Raw genomic sequence first — 27,617 nt, forward strand, 5'->3', positions numbered from 1 at the left:
CGATATTAATGACGACGTCGTGTGAACGGATACAGCGTTAAATCGGTATATCGGCCATTAAACCGATTTAAAGTCGCAGTGTAGACCTGGCCACAGTTTTCAGAGTGTAGACTGTGACAATGACTATGCACTTGTATGCTGCAAAATGTAACTTTCACTACAGAAATGTCTGCACTGCAGCCCATTTCTGTGTGGGAAAGGAAATTCTGCACACTCAACGTTAATTTCTGCAAAATTCTGCATTGCGAGTTGGTGCAGAGCTCCCCCAGGAGTAAAAAGCACATTGCAACGAACAGCAAGGCAATGTGTTCAATCATACTGGCTTCTTCTGTGCAAAAAGATACCAACGTCCTTTGACAAAGGAGTTCTAAGAGGAATTAAGAAAGCAGTTGACGCTTCAGCCAAGGTTGCCTCTCACTAATGAAAACATTATCAACAGAAGCAATGCTGGGTATAATGCTATCTCAGACTCTATTCACAGAATCCATTGTTTCTCAAGCAGCTGTAAATGTGATCCCCAAGCTACAGACTATTAGAGCGCAATATAGAACCATCTGTAAATGAGCTTGAAACAACAATTGCCTCCCTCACATTAGTAAAGTCTGCAGGAAAAGATGGAATTCCAGCTGAAGTATTGAAACAATGAGGACAGGGGTGCTTAAACATCTGCACAATGTTTTGCTTGCCTGCTAGAGGGAAGGAGGGGGTACCACAAGACATGAAAGATGCCAACATCATAAGGTTGTATAAAACAAGAGGTTGGAGCAGTTGCAAAAGCTACAGAAGAATCTTTCTCCTCAATATTGTTGGCAAGGCATTTGCACGGGTCATTCTTGAAAGACTGCAGGTTCATGCTGAATGTGTATATTCAGAGAGTAAGTGTGGCTTCCATGCTGGTAGATCATCTATTGACCTGTTTTTTGCACAAATGCAACTGAAAGAAAAGTGTCCAGAGCAAGAAAAACTTCTTTACATGTCCTTCACAGACCTTACACAGGCTTTTGATGAGGTCAGCAGAAAGGGCCTTTTCCAGTTGCTAGAGAGAATTGATTGCCCCCTAGTCTTCCTCAGTCTGATTCAATCCATCTGTGATGGCACAAAGGCTAGAGTATGATGGTGATCAATCTGACAGCTTTGAAATTTACATTGGTGTCAAACAAGGATGTGTTTTGGCACCAGTGCTCTTTTGTATGTTCTTCCATTTGCTGTTTCATCATGCTTTCTACTCCAGCACCGAGGGTGTACATCTCTATACAAGATCAGATGGAAAACTTTTCAACGTTGCATGTCTAAAAGCAAATACCTGCTGATAAGAGAACTTCCTTTTGACAGTGACACAGTACTCGTCACACACAGTGAAGAGGGGCTCCAGCAACTTTGCAGTAGTTTTGCAATAGCTTGTGATGAATTTGGACAAATCATCAGTCTAAAGAAGACGAAGATTATGACACAAGGTGCTGACTTCACTAGAAGTTTTAACAGCTAGCAGCACACTAAAAGCTGGGAAAGTTCTGCTATATAGGATCAATAGTGTCAGATAATTTATCTCTGGATGATGAGCTTATTTCTCTCATTGGAAAGGCATCCACCACAATTAGCCAACTGACCAAGTGATAGCAGAAAATTGACATTGAACACCAAGATACCAGTCTACCAAATATGTGTTCTGAGCATACTGCTGTATGGTGGGTAGATGTGGACCACCTGCAACAGGCATGAGAGAAGGCTAAACACCTTCCATACCCACTGTCTTCACTGTATTCTACGTATCAAGTGGGAAACCAGAGTTCCCAGCACTGAAGTACTTGAAAAAGCAAAATTACCAAATCTAATCATTATTCTCAAACACAGACTTCTCAGCTGGCTTGGTCAACTGCACTGGGTGGAGGATAGATGCATTCTAAAGGGTTTCCTGTATGGAGAACTCCAAGGTCACTAGGCTGACCTACGTTCAGGTTCAGGGATGTTTGCGAGACGGTCTTGAACACGTTCAACATTTGACCACACAAGCTGGGAGGATGCAGCTAGCAACAGGCTACAATGGAAGGCTGCACTGCACCAGGGAGTCAGATGTTGGAGTGCGGGGAAAGCGAAGAAGAAAAGTGCACCAGGCCTCAAATGCTGGTAGTGCACCAGCTTCATCTTCTGGCTCTCCACATTATGCCTGCATTATCTTTGACAAGGACTGTCACTCGAGAATTGGACTTTTTAGCCACTTACGATGTGGCAATGCAATACACAGTAATTGAATTGCTTTGGCACATATACCATCATCTTTGAAAATGGATGGTTGACATTTATGCTGAGAGGGAATCCATTTCCTTGATTCCACTGCCCAGCCAACTTCCTCATCCACCTCCTTGCCACTCCTGAGGCCCAAGGGGACACATTACTTGCTATAGTCACAAATGACCCCTTAGATTCTTCTCTCTCTTCCTAGAAAAAAGGCTTCCAAAACATCTTTTAAAAACAAACATCTGTAAGGGCTGGTTTAGGACAGGTACACTTGGCTCTGACTTGCAAGGTACTTCCCAGACGTACGTTTCTATGATTCCCAGCCAGGGCATTGCTCTGTCTTTGCATGTCCTAAACAACTCCATCCTCAAGAGATTAGATGGTACCATATGAATGTCTGAAGAGCTATCAAATTCTGCTTGGATTCTATGCAGTTTTGTCACCTATGCTTGTAAAACAAGGACCTCAAGCCTCCACGATGACCATTTCTAGCTGGGCAATATTTACTACCCTAGAAGCTTAGAAAAAAGAGGTTTTCCAGTCTTAAACTCACTCGACAAGATCTGTCTCTATCTCATATGCCAAAAAACAATAGTGTTCTCTGAGGCATCTGGCAGTTTGCATGCATCTTCACCAAACACTGCAAGGTTGATGTAGCATCTTCTTCAGAAGTTGCATTTTGTAGCTGGCTCCTACAGGCTGCTGTTCTCACCTAAATGGATTTATGAGTCCAGTTTATTATCCACTAGTGGGCTCTCTAATGTGGAGGAATCCATGTACCTTGATGAGGTGTTGCAGGCCTGAAGGTGGTTGAGTGTGGCGAAGTGATGAGGGTACTGATTCTCCCAGGGGGCCAACCTCTCTGCGGCAGCAACAGGTGTTACTCTCAGTGGGAAAAGTCCCTATGGTGTAGGAGCTCCTCGGTGTTTCCAAGTTGAGTTGCTCTCTCCCAGAGTAGTTCAGCAAACCTCTTTCAGGGCAATATAGGTGACACCCCAGCCAGGGGAAGGGAGTCTGGGGATCACCTGTTTTCCCTTCAGGTGAGGGGGGAGTTGCGGAATCACCCATGCTTTCCTCAGGAAGGGGGACGGGGAGTCGGGGGAGTGCTGCCAAACTGTCATCCTCTCATCCCCCATCCAGTCAGCTTAGTCAGCCTTCCACCCCCAGGATTCACCCAATCACAAGGCTCAACACCCTTGGTGAGGTGAGCACATTGCAGTCTTCACCATCTCTCATCTACCCAGCAACAAATTTGGCTCCCTTTTTTGTTAAACCCGTTAACCCGAGTTACAGTTATATAGGGGAGCAGTCTGCTGAAACAATAAGACTTTCAGCTGCTGCTGTGGCATGTTCAGGGATGATTACACTAACAGTCATTCTTTAGACCAAAGTATTCTCTGCTATGAGAAGACACATTTGCAGTATGTTCAAACAGTCCAATCTCCCCATTTGTCCTATTATATTAACCCTCTTCTACTTCCCTTTTACCTCAGATATTCTCCTTTTTCCATTCTTTCACTGATTCTCCCTATGGCTCTCTGGGTTTTCAGTACTCCTCCAGTCCTCATGTCTTCTCTCCCTCTTCTGTGATTTGCCTGTTTCTTCCATATCAGCTTTCCTCAGTGTCCTTACTCTAAAACATGTATAGTCTACCTTCTGCAAGGCCACCCTGTGTAACTTCTTAAAAGGACATTGTCAACGTAAAAATCTCACTGCTAATGGATAATGTTTTACCTGTTAGTGTGAAAGTAACATCTAAGATGGGGGCGGGGGGGGGGGGGGGGCAGATTTTTTTTTTTCTTTAAACATTTGGCTGGACTTTGTGCATGTCCTTCTCATTGTTCTCCTGTTAGCTTCCGTTGTTTCTGTGGGGCTTTCATATGAGCAAGACCAAACACTTCAAAATCACAAAAAAAAATCACACTCAGGCAAATGAATGATCTGAAATTAGTAGTAAGTTTTTGTTTTAAATTGACAAACTTTGTTGACAGTATTCCTTTAAATTCCTGCATCCAATCTCTCTCTTGAGTTTCTGAGAAGTACTGGGCCATGGAATAGATTTCTAAGGAAAGTGAGTGGTAGCAGCTCCATCAGTTGATATCTTAAAATTGGACTGGGCAAAGCACTGGAAGACATACTGGAGTGGTAGACTGTGATGTAGCAGATCTTTTCCATTTGATTCTCTTACCGCCTTTATATGAAAGGAGTAAAAATGTGGGATGGGAGTAGTGGCGCTCTTCCAAATTCTGCCCACAAAATACATTCTGCAAGAGAGCTGCTCACAGCAGATTTAGTTCAAATTATGACAGTGTTCTTTCTCAGCTCTGCTGCACTTCTTGAGTGTGGTTTCTCCTCAGTGGGACTTGAATATGCCTGGGGGTATGCTAGTTTCCTTTGAATCTGGCTCCTCATTGAGCAAGGCTGGGAAAAAAAGATGTGGTATCTACTCACTTGTGGCACCAAAATGAGACTTCCCTCTCTTTCCTTTCTTGCATGCGGCATGAAATAGTTAACAATATTGTCTTTTTGTAATTAATGGGCATCTATCTCACTGAGATTAATGGGATGGTTTACACTTCTCAGAGCTTTTTTTGCAGGCTCTCCACAGATTCATGTAGACATCTCTGCATCAGTTCTTTGGCTCACATTTTGAGGTTTTTCTTTGCAACCATAAGAGCTAGAGAATTTTTTTTAATGTTCACCAAAATCTGTTTTCAAGGTAGCAGCTGAAGAGAGCTGTGGGTTTGTCATAACTCCACATGAATCCCAGCTGTGCTGTAGGTTGTTTCTGGTCACAGAAAAATCAGAAGACAGGTTGTGGGGTTTACTTATTTCATGGGCTTTGTTAAAATATCATAAAGTGCTCGTTCAGAGTGCCAGCACTGAGAGCTCAGACAACATAAGAAGGTGTGGTTCTCATTGCAGGGCCGGATAGTCAGTACACAAAAACTGCTCAGGAAATCGTGAACATCTGTTGCCAGACGCTGGCTGAGGTATGTGGTCTAGTTTGTTGCAATGTATTTGTGTAGTTAACTTCTGTTTCTCTGCAACCTTGACATACTTTTTTTTCTTAGTATGATGAGCATTTGACTCAGCTTGAGAGAGACATCTCTACTGCTAAGGAAGCAGCACTGGAGGAGGCAGATTTGGAAAGTCTTGACCCTATGACCCCTGGACCCTACACACCTCAGGTGAGTCAGAAGTGAGGTTTTGCACCTCTTTTCAGTTTCTATATCTGTCACTAGGTGTTTGGTCCAGAGGGGCCTCCTACTGTCTGTTCCTGTCTCCTGGAACATTTTTGTTTAGTTAAGGATGAGTTCTATACTGGCTCCCAGAAGGTGGAATGAATGATTGAATAATTTAGTAAATCATATATACCTAATAAGTATTAGATCATCCAGTCCCTTTCCCGGAACGTGCAGGATTATTCCTTATGGTGCATACATACTAGTGCTTGTCCAATCTAGTTGTAAAAGTTCTGTGTTAGAAGGCCTGTCACTGAGAAGACTGTTCCACAGCCAAGTACATCTGTCAGCAAGCTTCCCTCGTATTTAGCTTAAATTTTATTAATCATATTGCTCTTAGTTATAATCCCATGTACCTCACTGATGTCCTCTCTTCAAATATCTCTGCTGTTGCATCCCCATATTTCGTTGCTGCTTAGCTCCGCATTACCTATTAAACTCTTTGAATGTCCATAAACCAGTCCCTTCAGCCTTCTAGACATGTTCTTTGTGGGATTCATTCCAATTTGACGACTTAATAAAATTCCCATGTTATCCCAGGTGTAGTTGCACTAGAGCTATATAGAGAGCACTATTCCTTTCTAGCTCTGACACGTGATGCCTTTGTGTGTGCAATCTAAAACTGCATTAGTCTTTTTTTGCAGCTGTTTCACATTCCAAACAAATGTCTCATTTGCTGTTCCCTAGATCTGATTGGCTCCCATCTTGGTTTCTTTCAGCATTACTGCTTTTCAGGTTTCCCATTTTTTGAAACTTGGAGTTTCTTCCTCGGGTATTACTCATAGATTCTCAATATACTCTGAACAGCTGTTCTCTGTCCTTGATGTTTATATACTTCAAATAATTATCTTGTAAAACTGGATTGTATTTCTGATTAATTCTAAAATTAGTGACTGAAGGGACATGATTAGGAATGGCCACACCAAATCAGCCCAAGGTATAGCTATACCATTATCCTGCCTCCAAGAGTCTCCAGTACCAGATGCTTTAGAGGGAAGATGCAAGAAACCCTCCAGTAGAGAAGTCGTGGAACAACCTCTCTGTAGGGAGTTTCTTCCTAACTCAGACATATGGTACTGAAACATGAGGGTTTATATCTCATTAAGTTTTAACCTAACTAATAAAACCAGGGACATTATAGTTATGTTGCAGGATGTGCTAGCCTCCCTTTATTCAGACAAAACTTAAGAGCCACCACGGTCCTTTATAGATTAAGGCATACGAGTATGAGACAATGTGTCACTGCCCCAAACAAAGGACACATGGAAGGCCAGTCATAGATTCATAGACTCTAGGACTGGAAGGGACCTCGAGAGGTCATCGAGTCCAGTCTCCTGCCCTCATGGCAGGACCAAATACTGTCTAGACCATCACTGATAGACATTTATCTAACCTACTCTTAAATATCTCCAGAGATGGAGATTCCACAACCTCCCTAGGCAATTTATTCCAGTGTTTAACTACCCTGACAGTTAGGAACTTTTTCCTAATGTCCAACCTAAATCTCCCTTGTCAGAAGCAGAGCTATGTGGGTGGAGGGGTTTGGCTAAGGGTAGATTGCAAAAACTAGCTGGATGGGGGAGGGTGTAACAGTGAGAAGCAGCCAGAAGGCAGGCAGACGGGACCAGAAAAAGCCAAAGAAACAGCAAGAAAAGCACTGGTAAAATGGCTCTGAGAAAAAGCCACTAGAATTTTTTGGGCAGAATGCTGGCCAGAGGCTGAGAACTGTGAGAGAAGAAAGTGCCTCCTTTTGCTTGATTCTTTATTTGGGGAAACAGAACGTTGTGGATGTTCTGTGTAAATAAACAAGATTGCCTCAAAGAAGTAACTATGTTTAAGTTGGGAGGAAAATTGATTAATCTGCAAGACCCCAAATATTGGTGTAACATTGTGTACATTTATTATGTACATTTCGAATCCCTTCTGAGTACTGTCAGATTTTTGGCCTCACTATTTTGTGGCACAGAATTCTACAGTTTATGTTCTTTAGATGTATATTATAGACAGAGCTAGAATCTTTGTCTGTACTTAAGGATGCCTGATGCATTCCATAAGAGACCCTGTTTAAGTTGCTTATAACTTTTGCCAAACTTTAACTGTTCTAGCTGAGATTTTTCCATGCCAATTTCTGTGTCTAGATGAATTTTTTTGGGGAAACTTCAGTAAAAATAATTCACCTGTTTCCAAGAACAAAATGAAGGAAAAATGCATTTTTGTCTATGTTAAAAAACAAAATGAAAAAAACCTTAATAATTTAACTGAGAAGCTCTAGTCTTGCCATGCTTTAGAGCAAGACCTTGAAACTTGGAAGGGATATACTTTTTGCTATGCTTGTGGGAAAAGCATGCAACTTTGTTCCAGTTTGTAAGTCTTCAAAAAAATCTGTCTGCATGTACTCAGTAGATATTTGATAGTTTGGTGCCAAAATTCTCTGAAGATTCTATCTGCCCAGCACTGCAGGAGCTGATCAGAACTCTCCCTGCAATTGTACCTCTCAGTTGCAACAAGTAATTTCTTTCTTCTCTACATGAGTGTGTGACAAAATCGCCAAGGTACAACTTGGAACTGTGGCACTGCTGTGCCTCCTTAACTCTCCAGGCTGGGCTGTCTCCCACAATGCTTTGCCAATGACAAGCCGCAGACCCCTCCAGGTGGTGTTGTTCAGCCATCGCCATGTGGAGACCCACACCCAGCTAAATTGCATGAAGTCTCTCTAAGCCACTCATGAATTATACAGAGAGAGGCACCAGCAAATCACCCCAGCATTGCACGCCAGAAGTATACCATCTTACACTACTCAAGACCTTCTCTTGAACAGTGCAAGCTCATAATTAGCTCACCATTTCATCAAAGGAAAGTGGACATGCATCAACCTTTGTAATTTGAGCAGAGTCTCTAAGCACTTTAGACCAACTCACTGGCAAGGATAAAACATTAAAATAAGTGTATTAACTACAGAAGATAGTATAAGTGGTAGGTATAAAGGTCAGAGATAGTTACCTAAGAAATAAAAGTAAAACTACATTTAAATCCTAAACTCTATTAGATTAAGCAAGATTTGAATGAAGCAACTTTTTTTTCATCCCACTGGATTTGTAGGCAGGTTACAGTTCTTAATATTCAGGCTGAATTTCCTTCTCAGCCTGGGACCAGTCCCTGCAGTTCAGTCTTTGTCTTCACAGCACAGGTGGGGAAGGAGAGAAGTGGTCTCATGGTGCTGCTTCTCTCTTATTTTATATCCTCAGTCTATGTGCCTGGAAAAATGCTGGCCCAGACATGTCCTGGTGGGCGTTGCTGAGTCAGAGTTGAGCAGTCCTCATTGCATGATGCTTGTGCAACTATGTCTTATTAAATTGTAGATCTCTTGTTTACGATTCTCCTGCTACCCAATGGCCGTTTGGATGTGGATTATCTCCTTTGTTGAACTGGAGAACTAGCAGAGGTGACTCCCAAACTCAACATATTTCAGTAACATCCATATAGCAAAATCTCATAACTTTTTACACATTAACAGTATACATATTTTGACAGAACAGTGAGTTTCAGCAAACCATGACCTTTCATATGATACCTTGCGAGTCATGCCTTGTATGAAATATCATAACCCTATACCAATGATGAATATGGGAGTTACAGGGTGCTAATTTGAGGTTCAGTATGTCACAGTGGGTCTGGTGGGTCTACCTGGAATATTGCATTTACTTCTGGACACCCAGACAATGGAAATTCAGAAAAAATGAAGGGCCGGGACAGATAACTTCAACTTTTATTTTAAGTAAAATAGTCATTGCTTATGCAAATTAAACCTAAGGTGTGTCTATAGGGGAAGAAGGATAACGGGCGACAAGTATTTTATGGGTGTAATCCCCCAAAAGGGAGACAGGAATGGTTTAGGGTCATACAAGGGGGGATGACTAGGAGTAATGAGTGCATTAGGAGCGGGGAGAAATTAGGCTAAATATCAGGGAAAACTTTCTGATGGTAGGATGTGTCAGGCTGTGGAACAGTCTTTCAGACGAAGTCATAGAAGCACCATCCCTTGGGACACTTAAAACACAATTGAACAGTAAATGTACAACTGAAAACAATCCTTGATTGGTCAGAGGAGGGGAGAAAATGTCATTTTTTCCCCCTAGGATGTTTCAGTTAATTCTTCTTCGAGTGCTTGCTCATATCCATTCCAGTTAGGTGTGTGCGCACCACGTGCACGTTTGTTGGAAGATTTTTACCCTAGCAACACTCGGTGGGTCGGCTGGGTGCCCCCTGGAGTGGCATTGCCATGATGCCGGATATATACCCCTGCCGACCCAACCGCCCCTCAGTTCCTTCTTACCGCCTGTGTCGGTCGTTGGAACAGTGGAGTGTGGTTTTACTGACCGCTACCTCCGTAGCTACTTGTAGTTCTCTAGTTATTTTGTTGTGTATATAGTTAGTTATGGTTAATTTTTATTGTTCATAGTTAGTGTATAGTTAAGAGGGGTTCAGGGATTAGCCCCTTCCTCGCACCCGGTGCCGGGGCCCATGCCCGGTTCACTGGGTTTCAAACTGTGCTCGGCCTGTCATAAGCTGATGGCGACAGGAGATCCACACGACTCCTGCCTTAAGTGTCTCGGTGAATCTCACCTGACAGATAAGTGTTGCATTTGCAAGGCTTTTAAGCCGAGAACAAAAAAGGAGCGGGACTTTCTGCTAAAGCAGCTCCTCATGGAGACGGCTCTTACCCCTCTGCCTTTGACACCAAGTGCTGGTCAATCGGCGGGCAGAAGCACCTCCTCAGCACTGGACCGTGCCGGTACTGCCAATGCCTCTCGGCCCTGGCCGTCGCCGGCACCGAAGTCGACTCGGCACCGCTACCTCTCCCGAAGGTCAAGAAAGCCTAAGACGACTCCTGCTTCCGTGCCACCTGCACTGCAGCCAGAGAGCTCGTCTAAGCCGGATCACCCGGCACCGACACCTGCCGCGGCACTGACGTTAGACCTGCGAGCTGTGGTTGAGCTTACTGTTCCATCCACACCAGAGTCATTCTCAATGGTGAGGGATCTGATTGCCATGACAAAGTCGACCCTGCCTCAACCCCCGGCACCGCCGGTGTGGGTAATACAGTCTATTGGAAAGCCTGCCTTGATAAGACCATCCTCTGTCGGCACAGCAGAGTGGAACCATTCACGATCACGGTCTCACAGACGTTCCAGGTCCTGTCAGCGCTCCTGCTCCCGACGCCGCTTGCAGTCCTGGTACCGTTCTCATCTTTGGTACCGGTCGCACTCGTGGCACCGGTCGGTATCCCGTTCACTGGCCTGCTACTCTCGGCACTGTTCCAGCTCTCGGCACTGCTCCAGGCACCGTGACTCCCGTAGCCGTTCCTGACATCGAGCCTCAATCTCGGTCGACCTCCCGGCACCGCTCCGGTCGCAGGTCCCGATCTCGTTCCCGGTACCAGTATGCCTCCTGGTACCGGTCCCCAGTGCCGAGTAGGGCAAGGTTCACTAGAGACAGAGACTCTGCCCAGGGCTTTTCAGCACCTCAATGGCCATCCAAACACGCATCAGTGTCGTCCCACGCTGACAGCTCTTATGCTCAGGACCGCGATTCTGATGTGCCCACCAGAGTCTTCCAAGAGGCCCAGGCCCAGGCCCAAGGACCCCATCAGTGGTCTTTCTGGACCCCTTGGGCGTACCACCAGGCCCGAGGCATACCAGTAGTTCCATCCTGTTCTGTCTCATCAGAGCACTGAGTGCCAGAGGCGATGGTTAGCTGTCCCCCTCCGACTGCTGCGGAGGAAGCCCCAGTTCACCCACCGAACTCCCAGGTTCCACTGGAGCAGGAGATCGCCCAAAAGCAACAGGCCACACAGGTCCCGCTCGTCGCCGGCATCGCCTCTTCCTCTTCTCCAGATGAGGCAGTGGCAGGAACATCCTCCTTGGGCCCTCCTCCAGTTGACCTGAGAGCCCATCAGGACCTCCTAAGGAGGGTAGCACTCAATATGAACCTCCAGGTGGAGGAGGTCCGGGAGGTAGAGGACCCGGTAGTGGACATTCTATTGGCAGATGCCCCCACTAGAGTGGCCCTACCGTTTATTCGGACCATCCAGGCGAATGCCGATACTGTATGGCAGTCCCAAGGCTCTATCCCTCCTGCGGCCAGGGGAGTCGAGCATAAATATATGGTGCCCTCTAAAGGGTACAAGTAGTTGTATGTCCATCCTCCTCCCTGCTCACTAGTCGTCCAGTCCGTTAATGAGAGGGAATGCCACGGTCAGCAGGCGCCAGCCCCGAAATCGAAGGAGGCTAGGTGAATGGATCTACTCAGCCGCAAGGTGTACTTGGCAGGGGCCCTACAGCTGCGGGTGGCAAATCAACAAGCCTTGCTTAGCCGCTATAATTATAACACCTGGGTGGCGGTGGTCAGGTTTTAGCCGGAGCTTCTCCCTCAATGCTCCCGCCAAGAGTTCGCTGCCAGCTCTTGGAGGAAGGAAAAGGTGGCCAGAATCTTCCTCCAGGCTCGTTGGATGGCAGGAGACTCAGCAGCCAGGATCTGGCCTCGGTGTTGACCTATGAGGCGCATTCCATGGCTTCAGGTTTCAAAACCTCCACCGGAGCTCGCAGTAATACCATTCAGGACTTGCCATTTGATGGTAAAGTGCCTCTTCTCGGAAAGACTGACCCCAGCTTGCAAAGCCTGAAGGACATATACAGGGTCATAAATGCGCTCTCTCACATGCATACGCCGGTGACCCAACGCAGGCCTTTTCGTCCCAGCCTCACCGTCCATACTCTGTGCCTAGACAAGACCAGGACTTCGGCAGGTGGCGCAGCCGAGGTGGTCGCAGATGAACCATAGAACCCAAGGGGGCAAAATCAAGTCCTGCTCGAAACCACCACCGGGACCAAAGACGAACTTTTTTGAAGGTGCGCCGAGGACGGCGTACCAGGCTGGGGAGAGGCCCAGGATCCCTCTCCTCCTTCTCCAACCGTCTCTCTACTTCTCCGGTGTGGTCCAGTTAACTTCAGATCGCTGGGTCTACGCACTGGTGGATATGGGTACTCACCTCCCCCATTTATTAGTCCCCACCCTCCAACCTGATCCCTCTTACAGGGACCCCTCTCACGAGCAATTCCTTTACAAGAGGATGCAGACGCTCCTCGCCAAGGAGCTGTAGAGGAGTACTGATAGGACGATAAGGGGCAAGGGGTTTTACTTCTGTTATTACTATTCCAGTCGACGGGCGGTCTCAGACTCTATCCTAGACCTGCGAGGATCAACCAGTTTATGTAAAGTTGAATTCCACATGGTATGCCCTGGGACCATTACCGTCCTGGCGATCTGGACGACTAGTTGACCGCCTCATAGAAGGACCGCGTACTTTCACATCGCCATCTTTCCTCCGACAGGAGATCCTCCACTATTTGTAGCTAACATCAGCACTTACCAGTTTCATCCTGCGTTTGGCCTTTCTGCAGCCCCAAGGGTATTTCAACAAAGTGTATGGCCGTAGTCGCCGCCTACCTCCGCGATGTCGGATACACGTTTTTTCCGTATCTGGACGATTGGCTCATCCGAGGGACCTCTGAGACACAAGTCACTCAGCACGTGGGCATCATCAAGGACCTATTCACACGTCTAGGCCTGAATGATCAATATAGAAAATCCACTCTGGTTCCCCACGCAGAGGTTAGACTTCATAGGAAGCTATCCTGGACTCCAGTCTAGCCAGAGCCTGCTTACCACAGACCGCGGTTTCAGGCAATGGCAACAATCATCCGAGGTCTACAGAATTTCCCGACAACCTTGGCTCGCACTTTGTCTCAGTCTCTGGGTCACATGGCTGCCTGGCACGTTTGTAAGCAAACACGCCAGGCTCCGCCTCTGTCCTCTCCAAATTTGGCTCAACTCGGTATATTCGGCCCGGGCAGGGACCCAATAGCCCCGATTAGTCACCATTCCCGAGCACTCTAGGCTCCCTAGAATGGTGGCTACTCCCTACCTGGTGTGTGCAGGGATGCCGTCTCCATCCTCCCCAACCCTCCGTGTCCTCTGACGACGGACGCGTCATCTCTCAGCTGGGGTGCTCACCTCAGTCACCTTTGTACTCAAGGCCTTTGGTCTTCTCAGGGCTGGCATTACACATAAATGTCCGAGAAGTGAGAGCAGTCCGCCTGGCATGCCAGGCATTCCAGCAACAAGTTGCGAGGCCGTTGTGTGTCAGTGTTTACAGACAACACAAAGGCCATGTCATTACAATAACAAACAGGGAGGGACACGGTCCTCCCCCTTTGTCAGGAAGCCATCCCAACTCTGACTTTTGCATAGCCCACTTGATAGATCTGGTAGCGTCCTTTCCCCAGGCATTCGGACACCCTGGCGGATCGACTCAGCAGGTCTTTCCTGTCTCACGAGTGTGGTCGTACCGCCTGGACATTATGCATTCTGTTCTTCCAGAAGTGGAGGATGTTTCCCCACATAGACCTGTTCGCTTCTCGCAAGGACAGGAAATGCCAGATGTTCTGCTCCTTCCAAGATCTCTCCCCGGGATCGATCTTGGACGCTTTCCTGATGCCGTGGAAGAGCCAGCTCCTTTATGCCTTCCCACCGTTCCCGCTGGTTCACGAGGTCCTGCTGAAACTCTGCAGGGACAGAGCGTGCATCATAATGATCGCTCCAGCGTGGCCCAGGCAGCACTGGTACACCACGTTGCTTGACCTGTCGATAGCCAACCCAATTACCCTGCCATTCCACCCAGACCTCGTAACTCAGGACCACGGCAGGCTTAGCCACCTGGACCTGCAGGCGCTTCACCTCACGGCATGGCTGGTGCGTGGCTAAACCAGTCAGAGTTATGTTGCTGTGAATCAGTATGACAAGTTCTCCTGGGTAGCAGGCAGCCTTCCACCTGGTCAACGTACCTGGCCAAGTGGAAGTGTTTCTCCTGCTGGTGCGAAACGCCTAATCTTACTCCCACTGAGGTCTCGATCCCCTCTATTTTGGACTACCTCTGGTCTCTCAAACAGCAGGGGCTAGCACTATCATCACTGAGGGTACACTTGGCAGCCATCTCTACCTTCCACCCAGGCAAAAGTTGTCGTTCCGTGTTCTCACACCTGTGGTTTCGAGGTTCCTCAAGGGCTTGGAGCGCTTATACGCTCAAGTATGCTGCCCAGCCCCGACCTGGGACCTCAAGCTGGTTTTAACCAGACTTATGTCTCCCCCATTCGAGCCGTTAGCAACCTGCTCGCTACTATACCTGTCTTGAAAGACAGCTTTCCTCATAGCCATTACGTCGGCCAGACGAGTCTCCGAGCTTAGAGCTCTTACGGTGGATCCGCCGTACGCTGTGTTCCACAAGGACAAGGTGCAGTTACGACCACACTCGGCATTCCTCTCTAAGGTGGTTTCGGCCTTTCATGTTAACCAGGACATCTTTCTCCAGGTCTTCTTCCCCAAGCCACACTCAACGCGACGGGAGCAACCATTGCACTTCCTGGATGTCCGTAGAGCGCTCGCATTTTATATTGAGCGGACAAAACCGTTTCCTAAAACGCCCCAACTCTTTGTCACGATAGCAGACCGAATGAAAGGCCTACCTGTTTCCTCTCAGAAGATCTCATCTTGGGTGACGGCGTGCATCCGCACTTATGATTTGGCTCATATTTCTCCAAACTACATCACCATGCATTCTACCAGAGCTCAGGCTTCCTCTGCCGCCTTCCTGGCTCGTGTACCTATTCAGGAGATATGTCACGCAGCTACCTGGTCCTCGGTCCACACATTTGCTTTGCATTATGCTTTGGTTCAACAGTCAAGAGATGATGCAGCCTTTGGCTCAGCAGTTTTGCATTCTGCCACATCTCACTCTGACCCCACCGCCTAGGTAAGGCTTGGGAATCACCTAACTGGAATGGATATGAGCAAGCACTCGAGGAAGAAAAGACGGTTACTCACCTTTGTAACTGTTGTTCTTCGAGATGTGTTGCTCATATCCATTCCAAACCTGCCCTCCTTCCCCACCGTCGGAGTAGCCGGCAAGAAGGAACTGAGGGGCAGTTGGGTCGGCAGGGGTATATATCCGGCACCATGGCGGTGCCACTCCAGGGGGTGCCCAGCCGACCTACCGAGTGTTGCTAGGGTAAAAATCTTCTGACGAATGTGCACGCGACGCACGCACACCTAACTGGAATGGATATGAGCAACACATCTCGAAGAACAACAATTACAAAGGTGAGTAACCGTCTTTTCTTTATGTCCCTATGGGTGTCCACCATAGGATGTGTGCATGCCCATGGGCTCTCAGTCAGAGACTGTAAATAGCTATGTCTGCAGGTCCATGCCTGGGCAGAGCACAGCCTCATGCTCCTATGCAAGGGCATATAAGGAGGCATAGATCAGTTGCTATTCCAGTTTCTTCTCAACTGTCTGTGGCTTGAGATTGAGTAATTGTGGTGTCTGCTGCTTTCAGCTACTTCCCACCTTGTGTACTTCCCTTGTTTATTGTATTTTAGCTTTTATTTTCCTAGTTACATTTTTCTTAGTTATAGCACATTTGTGCTTCCTTCCTCAGGTCTTTTTCCCATAGCAGTAGATACTCTGTCTCCAGTATCTCGGAGAAACACTGCAAAGAGAGAGAGGCTAGACTGAAGCTCCTCTTAATGGGATGCTCCATAGCTTCAGTGGGGACCATTCCTCCCTCCCACCAGGCACATTGGTCTCAACCTCTCAGGCAACTACAGTGACTGCTGAAGCTCAAATGAGGGGTATGTCACCTTATAGAGCTGACTCTCAGGAGACCTTGTATCCCAAAATTGGTACTGCCAAGGCTCTGGCTGACATGGGTACTGAAGCCCTGGTACTGCCCAAGAAGCCCCGATTGCAGAGATCATCAGGTAAACAGCACCAAAAAGCCCCTAATGGGTAACATCTGATGCCTCTAGGCACCAAGACACATCAAGATTGGGTGTTTTTCTAAGAGATCTGCTTTAGGAATTATTCTGGGGAAGTTTTATGGCCTGTACTATCGAGGAGATCAGAATGGTCCCTTGTGGCCTTAGAATCTATGAATCTAAAACCAGGGATTTCAAGACCACCTCAAGAGCTCTGGTACTTTTGTCATCTCAGAGCCACAGAGACCAGCCAGACTGGCATCTAGCTCTCTCCCTGGTACCATCCTCTTTGGAACATCAGCACTGCAAGCACAGAGACATCATCTCATCAGCCTCTCTGGTACTGTGTGCAGCATCTTTAGCCCTGCATCAGTCCCCATTCTCGGCTCTGGTACTGCCTCAGGCTCCTCCTGCCTGTTATAGTCCTCCCGATTCCTTTCCCCTGAGGATCTCTTCATCTTGGAGGAACTTAAGTCCCCCCTCTTAAGGAGCCACTTCCCTGGTACCGCTTTGATAGCTGGAGATTGAACCCTTTTGCATCAGAACAGGATCTGATCCACTGCCTCCAGCACTGATGCTTCAAGCCCTCTTCTCCCCCACCCCCCATTTATCTCGGGATGACACATCTTCAGACTCTGAGGTCTCCATGCAGGGCTCTTTTGACACCATTCCACCACACTCCTCTAGGAACATACCCTGAGAAGGACTTTCCAGAGCTCAGCATAGGTCCTAGATCCTTCAGGCATGAATATCCTTGGGGACCCTTCCCATTGGGCTTACTCAACCACCTTGTCACATTACAGCAACCAATTTTACAGGGTAGCACCTTGGAGGAAACACCAGCAAGAGTACTTGATGGTACTGCAAGTCACAGGCACTATAGACTCGCCTACTGGTACCATGCGCTCCCTCATACCCAAGGAGACCCAGGAGGAGTGAGACCCACTGAAAGAAGGCTCTCCCCTTTTGACCAAATCCTTCTCCTTCCCAGACCTGGTAATGCCACAACAGCCTTCCCATACGGACAACTTTAGGGCCCTCCAGAACTCAATGAACCATCTAGCGGAATCCATCCACCTGTGTCAGTGGGGCATCACAGTCTTTCTATATCAGGACAACTGGCTTCTCAGGGGCCACTATGCCCAAGAAACCCAATCAGCAACCACCAAGATCCTTGCCCTATTTCAGTCCCTAGGCCTTCTTATCAATCTAAAGAATTCCGTTAACACCAGTCCAGTGGATAGACTTCACTGGAGCCACACTAGACTCCCTAACTGTCAGGGTGTACCTGCTCAAGGAAAGATTTTCCACAATGTCCTGCCTGATCTCTACTCTACAACACAGCCTCTAAACAATAGGAAGGGCCTGTCTACAACTCCTATGCCACTTGTCTGCATCCATGTTTGTTATGCTGTGTGCGAGACTGCACCTCAGATGTCATCAGGCTTGACTAAGGACTATGTACACCCTAAACAGATGGTCTTTCTAAATGAATCACAGTGCCCCCACAAGTAGTAGACTCCTCTCTCAGGTGGTGAAAAGACCCACTGAAGGTCTGTGTGGGAACCCCATTCTCATGTCTGCCACCTTTTGAAAATCCTCACACCAGATGTCTCTCTCCTGGGTTGTGGGGCACATCTACAAAGGGCCACAGCACAACAGGGCAAATGGCTCCAAGAGATATCACTCCACATCAGTATCCTGGAGTTAAGGACAATCTTCTGTGTTTGACAGCAATTCCTTTACAGCACACTCTGTAAAGGTAATGTTGGACAATAGGGTAGCTATGTACTACACAAACAAACACAGATGAGCAAGAGCCCTGTCCTTGTACAGAGAATTGCTAAGACTGTGGAACTGGTGCATGTCCCGTCACATAGAACTCTCTAAAGTTTATCAGTTGGACCTTCAGAACACAGCTGCAAACTCTCTGAGCAAAAATTTCTATCGGGACCCTATGTGGGAGCTCAACAGCTCAGTCTTCCACAGCATCTGCCAAATCTGGGGCCTCCTGAAGGTGGACCTCTTTGCAGTCCCACCCAGTGCAAACTGTTGCCTTTTCTGCTCCAACAGACAATACAGCCATAGCTCTTCGGGAGATGTCCTGCTAGTACTTTGGCCCCACGTCTTGCTGTACACTATGACGGGATCCCAGGGGTACAAACTGACACTGTGGGATTGCTGTGCCCCCTTAACTCTTCAGCCGGGGCTGTCTCTCACAATGGTATGCCAGTGACAAGCAGCAAACCCCTCCAGGTGCTGCTATGATCACCATGTGGAGACCCCACACCCAGCTAAATTGTATGAAGGCTCTTTAAGCCACTCAAGAATTATACAAAGAGAGGCACCAGCAAATCACCCCAGAAATATACCGTCTTATACTGCTCAAGACTCCCTTGCATAGTGCAAGTTCATTAATTAGTTTGCCACTCCAACAAAGGGTGGTGGATGTTCAACAGCCCATGTTAACCTGAGCTGAGATTCTCTGGTTTTAGATAAAATATAAAACAGATTCATACAAAAAGGTAGATAGATTTTAAGTGATCATAAGTAGAAGACAAAAATATCAGTTTGGTTATATAAGGAAATAAAATCATAGTCTAAATTCTAACTTTAACAAACTAAGCAAGATTTGAATCAAACAGCTTTTCTCAACCTACTAGATGTTATAGCAGATGTGGGCAAACTACGGCCTGCAGGACTGTCCTGCCCGGCTCCTGAGCTCCCGGCCGGGGAGCCTAGTCCCTGGCCCCTCCCCCGTTGTCCCCACTCCCCCGCAGCCATGCCGCTGCGCAGGCTGCGCTCTGGCCTGCCACTCCCACTGGGCAGCATGGGAAGCACAGCTGGGTGTCGCGGCTGCGAGCTCCTGCTGCTGGTAAGGGGGCGGGGAGTGAAGGAGTTGGGTAAGGGAGCGGTGAGTCCTAGGGGGTAGTCAGGGAGGAGGGGGCAGTTGGATGGGGCAGAGGTTCTGGGGGGGGTGGTCAGGGGATGGGGAACAGGGAGGGTTGGGAGTAGGAGTCCCCGGGGAGCCTGTCAGGGGGCAGGGATGTGGATAGAGGTCAGGAGGGCAGTCAGGAGACAGGGAGCAGGGAGGGTTGGATAAGGGGGTGGGATCCCGGGGGGGAATTAGGGGTGCGGGGGGGTCTCGGGAGGGGTGGTCAGGGGATGAGAAGCAGAGGGCAGTTGGATAGGGGGTGGGAATCCCGGGGAGTTGTCAAGGAGCAGAGGTGAGCATAAGGGGTCGGGACAGGGAGCAGGGGGTTGGATGGGAGCGGGGATCCCAGGAGGGGATGGTCAGGGGACCAGGAGCAGGGTGGGGGATGGGTTTGGGATTCTGAGGGGGGCAGTTGGGGCGGGATGTGGGAGGGGATGGATAGGGGACCGAGGCCAGGCTGTTCGGGGAGGCACAGCCTTCCCTACCTGGCCCTCCATACAGTTGCACAACCCCAGTGTGGCCCTCGGGCCAAAAAGTTTGCCCGCCCCGTGTTATAGGATGCTCACAGTTCTTAATATGTAAGCTGTGTTTCCTTCTGAGCCTGGGACCAATCTCCTTAATTCAAAGTTTTTGTCTTCCAAATGATTTTCCAGGTATTGAGATGGGGGAGGGGAGAGACCAAATGGTGACGTGGGGGTCAGGTAGTCCCCAGTGTGTACGTGCCCTCTCTAAGAAGTTTCTGGGTGAGCGGATTCTTCTTGATGGGCCATCATCATATGTATGTCTGGTTCTGGCGTAAATCTGTCTTACAAGGTGTTCCTTTGTTGTAACTGAAAGGCTGGCTGTAGGCATCTCCCAACCTCACAGTATATTTCAGTAACACACACATAACAAAACTTCGTAACTTCAGATACAATGGTAACACACAATTCAACAAGATAATAAGGCTCAACAGATCAAGACTTTTTAAATGATACCTCACAGGACATGCATTGTACAAAACATATCAAAATCATATCACAGTAGTGAATATGGAGGTTCCAGGGTGCTACCTTGAAGGAGCGAGGGCTGATAGCAACCTCCTGGTTGGGACAAGTATGGTATTCGGATTTACTTTATCTCCCTGTTGTTATGCCTCTCTGCCTTCCACTCAGGGATCCATCCCAACTTTTCATCTCTGAAACTAATGGCTTAGCTCCTCAGTGATTCTCGGGCATAGAGTTAAATCGTTCGACCAATGTTCAGTTAGTCCTTTTGACAAGCAGAAAATCTACAACTCACAAAACTTATCTGCAGAAGTGGAAACATTTCAGTTTCTGATGCTCTCCCTGCTCTTTGCAAACCTCAGAAGCTCCACTCTCAAAGATTCTGGATTACTAGTGAACTTAATGGCACAAAGTCTGTCAATGAGCTCAGCCAGAGTAATCTGGCTGCTATCACAGCCTTCCATTCACCTATAGATGGGGTTTCAGTCTTTTCCCACCATAAATGGTCCAAGTCGTTAAGGGCTTACATAATTGATTTCCCTCTGTCCAGAACCCTGCTTCCCTTAGAACCTTAATCTGATTCTCAGCGCCTTAAGAAAACCCCTGTTTGAATCAATACCTGTTCTTTCTCCCTTAACACTCCTTTCTGATAGCCATAACCTCAATCAAAAGAGAGGGAGAATTTAGGAGAATAATTGCAGACCCATCATACCTTTCTGCTGTGACAGGGTCACAATGCGTCCATGTCCTCGCTAAAGTCTTGTCAGAATTTCATATCGATCAAGGGATTCGTTTGCCAGTATTTTAAATCCTCATGCCTTGAGAGAGGAAGCTACTCTTCTGACCCTAGTCTTTGACTTTTACAGGACAGAGACCTTTAGGCCTCTCCCAGATTCTTTGTATCCTTTGCCAAAAGGGGGAAGTGTCAGCCAATTTCCACTCAGACTTTCAAAGTGGATTTTTGGTTGCATCTTGACATGCTATGAAGTAGTTGCGATACATCCCTCCTCATAGAGTCACAGCCCAAGCCACTAGGGCTCAGTTTACTTGTTTAGCCTTCCTTAAAGATGGCCTGATACCAGAAATCTACAGGGGTGCAAGCTCATCCTCAGTTCACACCTTCGCCAAATGTTACATTGTCATACCTGAGTCCAGAGCCTGACACAGTCCTCCAAAGTGTCTTGGATCTGCCTCCTCAGTACCTGCCTTCATGTTGAGATACTGCTTGGGAGTCTGCCTCTGTGCTTTTACATGGGAGCACAAAGTGCTGTTCTGTACAGTTGCAGACACTGCTATTCACTATCTCAATAGAGAGTGCATGCGCGTACATCCTACGGAGGTGCACCCATAGGGACCAAACAGCTAGAATAAATCAAGTTATTGTACAGGTAAGTAACCTCTCTTTCCTTTCATTTCTGTTTTCTGAATTCTTTCCAATTTAGTGATTAAATGGTTCACATAAGAATAACCAAAAAGTTGTAGGGGTGTTGTTTTTTTAACCATACCTTAACATGATACTAAATATTTTTTGTCCTATCTTTATATTGTGCCCATTCATGTAGTATGCATGTTTTTAAGTCAAAATATTTTTTTCTCACTTTTCTTTAGGAGTAAATTGCTTAGTTTAATTATAAGGTGTTTAATAATGAGAGCCAGGTCAAACAAATGTATTCTGTGTTTAGTTCTGAAAATGATGAACTCCGGGGTCATTCTTATCTCTTGTGGTAGAGTTCCAAAGTCTTGGTCCAGCTCCTGAGAAAGTTACGTCTCCTGTTTCTCATGTACTTTAGCCACCAGATTTGTATGATACCAACACCTCTCTCAGTATGTCACGTGATGCTTCAGTCTATCAAGATGAAAGCAACTTGTCTGCTATGGATACTCCTACCACTACCCCAGAGAAGCGGGGGACACAGGTCAGAAATCTCCCATTTTTCATGTGGTAGAGACCTAGGAAGTAGAAGTAATTTATTGGAAGGAGGTGATTAGCTTTGTGGGTCACAGAAGACAGACACATTTGTGGCTTTTCCTGGCAGAGGTGGAGCTAGGTGCAGTTAAAAAGGTTCTCTCTGTCTCAAGAATGGGGAGCAGAGTCTGATGACTGATTTCCCCCCCCCCCCCCCCCCCTTTCCTTGGAGGGAGAAGTTGGTGAGTTAAAAGGCTCTCTTTGCTCTGGTAGTGGATGGGATTTTTGGTGTTACACCGGAATCATATGATACATGGAGACATAGTTATAACAAGGCTACAAGATTAGTGAAATGTGGGGCTTTATGGAGGCAGAGGAACAGTCAATTGCTGGAGCAGCCTTTGAGAGAGCTGCTTTCTTTCCTGCGTCTTGGCTGCTACAGTGAAGAAGGAAAAATTGAAAAGAGATAACTGGCAATAAGGACTGGTGAAAACGTACCGCTCAGAGAGAATCTGTGTAGGGCCAGAGACCTTCACTTGTACTACTCAGGATAGACACACGGTGACTCATGCTACAAAGGCCTGATGTTAAGTCCCTCTTTAGTTTTGATTAGGGCACAGAAAAAAAGTATTCAGCAGGTCTGGGAGATTTTTTTTTTTTTTTTTTTTTAATTGTAGCACCAATATGCTGGGTGCTGTACAGACACATAGGAAGTGACAGGTACTGCTCTCTGAGGCCTGGTCTACACGGCAAAATTTTGCCAGAATAGCTGTGTTGTCTAGGAGTATGAAATAATCGCATCCATTGGTCGACATAACTATGTCTGTAAAAACCTGGTGTAGATGCAGCTGTGCTGATGGAAGAATACTTCTGTATTATTCATGGAGGTGGTATAGCTATGCTGGTAGAACTCCTTTTGCTTGCTTACGCTGCATCTACACTGGGGGTTGTGCTGGCCTAATAATATTGGCCAAGGTTCTGTAGTGTAGAGAAGCCTTGAAAGCCAACAACAAAAAAGAGAGAAAACATATTCAAAGTGGTCATGATGATGACAGGCACCTATTTGGTTTTATTTTTTCATACGGGGGCAGAGATGGACTGAGGGGGGAATGGCATACAGGGATGTATTAATAGGAGCGTGAGTATGAAAATGAAGGAGGACAACGACATTAAGCAGAAAGAAAGGAAAGGAAGTGGGCAGACTGAGGTGGCAGCAGATATTGTGAGGGGCATCCCACTCAGCAGACTAAGAATATCAGAGTTCAGTTGTAGAATATAGTCTGGTATCATTGCTATCTGCTGTTCTGAAAATGCTTCCTAGTGGGCAGTGTCTAGTACATGTGGGAGTTGATTCTGTCCCCAAGAGTGCAGCACTTCCTCAGCCCATATGGCTGACAAAAGGTCTGCTGGAGGCTGCTCACTGCCTATGAAAATGTCCTCGGAAAACTTGTAGTTTAAGGTCTAGTGGCCCACTCTGAGTAGCTAGGAAAGCAGAGAAGCCCAGGCTTTAAACCCTCAGTTTCTCTTGGACTCCTTCGGAGGAGTAGAGCAAGAGAAGCCAGGTAGCAGACAATGCTAAGTGGTCTTGGAATACTTAGGAAGAGTCCCTGTTCCATGGGTGGATTTTTCATTGTGGTGTCAGTCATCGCTGGTACCTTCCTCAATGGTATTGCTATTTGTGTTCCTCATTCAGATACACCAGGGACGAGGTAGGCTGGGCGAGGAAGACTCTGACGTAGATATTGAAGGGTTTGATGAGGATGAGGATGGGAAACCTAAGACTCCAGCCCCAGTGAGTATATATACAGAAATCCCATCTGTAGTCCACTTGCATCCTCATGATAGAAGACTCCACAGTGCAGGGGAAATCTGCTGGGTCTGGCACACTCAGTGACATCAGAATCCACAGCAGTGACTAATCAGATACTTATCTGAAGTCATAAAACTGTCAATATAAAAACAAATGACTGAGTATATTGTCAATATGCCAGGTATGGCAGCAGCCTCATATATGACCTTTGATCTATGCCATTCCCATTCTGTGTGACCTAGGAAGTTGAAGATGGGGATGGTGACCTTGCTGATGAAGAAGAAGGCTCAGCACAACAGCCCCAGGCCAGTGTTCTTTATGAAGATTTGCTTATGTCAGATGGAGAGGATGATGATGAAGGGAGCGATGAAGAAGGCGATAATCCCTTTTCATGTAAGTCCTGGCTCTTTAAATCACAGCTCTGAGCAGGAATCAGTTGTTTTCATACCCTTCAATTATAGTAGCATACACTACAGCTTTTGTAGGTATACAGGACACTGCATATTTGTATATTGGTTACAAAGTACAGATTGTTATGGTGCAGTTACAAAGGAGATGTCAAGAGCAGAAAGAGAGAATCAGATTAATTTAGATGAAAGCTAAGATGAAGTGGAGTAGCAGTGAATGCTAAGTGTGGGCAGGAGAGAGAGTTGGGTGTTCACACATGATTCAGATGGTGGAACTCTGAAGCTTGGAAGAGGAGAGGCCTGTGGCTAGATGTAATGCTGAGGGACATGTGGAGTGGGCTGGGCAGCTGGTGCAAGCGCAAATGAGATTTGGATAGGAAAGCTGGAACATTGGATCGTAGTATGAAGGATCAGAGAAGGGGACTGTTGAAGCTGCACAGATAGGTTGGCTGATACAGACAGTGGGATGGATGAGTAAGAAGAGATAATTATTTTAGTGCAAGAATGGCAGATAAGATACTGTGTGGAAGATAAATGGCTTTTGTAAAAGGAAAAATTATTCTGGAAAACCAGCCAGTATTGTATCCTTTCAGCAGACTACAAAAGGATGCAAATCAATCCACAAGGTATAAAAGCTCTGTCAAAATTAATAAGCAGGCCTCTTCTGTTTGTTGCACAGCTATCCAGCTGAGTGAAAGTGGCAGTGATTCAGATGTGGAGCCCAGTGCAATGAGACCCAAACAACCTCATGTCCTTCAAGAGAACACACGAATGGGTATGGAGAATGAAGAGAGTATGATGTCCTTTGAGGGAGATGGCCGAGAGACCTCTCATGTTATGGAGGACAGTAATATCAGGTAATCAAAATTGAGAATAATATAGAAATGTAGGGAATGGGGTAGGAATGCAGGCTGTAAGGGAATCTCTCAGCTACCCAAGTCCTGGCACTTTTGAGCAGGTCACCAGACTTTTTTTTTCTTTTTTGTAAAAGGTTAAGTAGAAAATGTTGTTGATGTAAATAAGCTGAAAATGTCAGTGTAATGAGATTCCATTCTTTCTTTTAGTTATGGCAGCTTTGAGGAGCCAGATCCAAAGTCCAACACACGAGATACCAGCTTTAGCAGCATTGGAGGGTATGAGATCTCTGAAGAGGAGGAGGAGGAGGAGGAGGAACAGCGATGTGGGCCAAGTGTGCTAAGTCAGGTTCATCTTTCAGAGGATGAGGAAGATAGTGAGGATTTTCACTCCATTGCAGGAGATAGTGACCTGGACTCAGATGAATGAGTTGCCCAGACACCCTCAGTTACTGAGCGATGTAGCAATCGTGGTTTGGATTCAGATGAATGAATTTCCCTCATACTCTTTTGTACTAAGGGACTATGCGCTGTTAATTTGAAGCATCTTATTTTTCTTGTATAACTTAAATTTTAGTAGAATTCTGTTGTATATTTATTATTAAATTATCTGAATTGTGAATGACAAGATTTAGACAAAGATAACTTGCTGTAACCTGCACAGCAGTTCAGGAGCTCTAGTTACTGAAGCCAGCTACAGGTTTTATAATCTGGTTTACTTCCCTTCATTCTTTTCAGATATACACTGAGAACTTCTTACAAATATTAGGCTGGTGTTTAAATACCTTACATTGACCTTTGATATGACTAAGTTAACCAGCTCATACATTTATATAAGAAATAAACGAAGAAATATTCTACAAAAGTCTGAGTAAATTTAACATCTAAAGCATTTTTTAACATCTAAAGCAGCTGTTTTCCCTTTATTAAAGAGAAGGGCATGGTCCTTTATATTTTCTGAAGTGTACCCCAAATATTCAGAAAAAAGAGTCAGATCCATAAGCCCATGAATGCGTTCCCTGGAATTCTACTACAACTGGTCTGTAGGTCTCTTGAGAACTGCTTAACGGCCTTGAACATCTTAATTCACAGGAAGAACAGGTCTTTTGAAGCTCCTTGCTCAAGTTACAGTTTGTCCTGGAATTCCATAACTGCTAACCCAGGAGTTGCACAGGAGTTGCACAGGAATTTCTCTCAGCTTTCCGTGTGCTTTAAAATATGTGGGAGTGAGTTCACTTTCTTGTCTTAATCAAATGAAGAGAAAGCATAGAACCATCTAGGAAGTGCTATGGAGCCTCCTTCTCTCTTTGTTATATAGCTCATTGGATGAATTCTTAAAATAAAAATACAGATAAATTCTTTATATGCTACTTCATTATAGGATGGTTTCTGTTCCACTGTCTCTTAGCCTTTTGTGAGAGCAAGTCTCAGTCCACTTGTGATTTCATAACCATCCTTGTCACATAAGCATGTTGGTGCTCTTCCATGTATGGGACAGAAGAGAGAAGACTAGATTGTGTTCAAAGTGAAATTTAAAATCTGATGTTTTTAGCTACTACAAAGTGAGTACTTAGCGATTGAGTTCCTTCAAAATACCTATATTGCACTTGGAAAAATCCCTTCTTGTAGTAGCTACAAATCCAACCAGAATCATACATGTTGAATTTCCTGACTTGTGTATTTAAATTGTCAGTCTTTTCAGTTGATAATGACATATTTTGTTTTAATGTAAGTTACATTGACTACCAAACTGTAAAATAAAAGAAGTATTTGAAATAAAGTTGTAACAGTAAGAAGGTTGTAATGCTCATTTTGTGAAACATCACAGGCTTTCAGCTGAAACTGGGGTGTGAGTGTGAGAGAGGTATTAATGAGGCTGAACGTATATGGCAGGGGTTGGTGACCTCTGGCACGCGGCTCGCCAGGGTAAGCACCCTGGCGGGCTGGGCCAGTTTGTTTACCTGCCGCTTCGGCAGGTTCGGCCTACCGCAGCTCCCACTGGCCTTGGTTCACTGTCCCAAGCCAATGGGGGTGGTGGGAAGCGGCAAGGGATGTGCTGGCCACGGCTTCCCGCCACCCCCATTGGCCTGGGATGGCAAACAGAGGCCAGTGGGAGCTGTGGTCAGCCTACACAGCAGGTAAACAAACTGGCCCGCCCTGCCAGGCTCCTAGAGATTGCTGATGCCTGCTATATAGTATGGTCTGGGGTGATCATGGTAATCACATATTTTACAGAAAATAAGCAATTCCCTAGTATGAGGAGGGGCTGGGAGCAGTCAGGCCCCCCTGCCCCCGATTAATTTACACCAAAATCATCTCACTTTCACAACTGTGAACACGAGAGTAGCTGCCCTGCTCCCCGTGT

At 46.4% G+C, this 27,617-nt stretch overlaps 1 protein-coding gene across 4 annotated transcripts in view; it reads left to right on the forward strand.

Annotated features, from left to right (window-relative positions):
- The window catches only part of TAF1 (TATA-box binding protein associated factor 1), a 115,967-nt gene extending 88,922 nt beyond the window's left edge, over positions 1-27,045 (forward strand). For 2 of the 4 annotated variants that reach the window (XM_075068940.1, XM_075068939.1), the window contains 7 exons: positions 5,161-5,228; positions 5,310-5,426; positions 22,066-22,191; positions 23,875-23,973; positions 24,234-24,384; positions 25,078-25,255; positions 25,463-27,045. In XM_075068940.1, the coding sequence (XP_074925041.1) occupies positions 5,161-5,228; positions 5,310-5,426; positions 22,066-22,191; positions 23,875-23,973; positions 24,234-24,384; positions 25,078-25,255; positions 25,463-25,682 (959 nt within the window). In that variant the 3' untranslated portion in view covers positions 25,683-27,045. The remainder of the gene's footprint in view (positions 1-5,160; positions 5,229-5,309; positions 5,427-22,065; positions 22,192-23,874; positions 23,974-24,233; positions 24,385-25,077; positions 25,256-25,462) is intronic. The other 2 variants (XM_075068942.1, XM_075068941.1) reach the window with 1 other exon arrangement.
- The last annotated feature ends 572 nt before the right edge of the window (positions 27,046-27,617 follow it).

This window comes from Chelonoidis abingdonii, chromosome 8, assembly GCF_003597395.2.
Source record: "Chelonoidis abingdonii isolate Lonesome George chromosome 8, CheloAbing_2.0, whole genome shotgun sequence".
NCBI lineage: Eukaryota > Metazoa > Chordata > Testudines > Testudinidae > Chelonoidis > Chelonoidis abingdonii.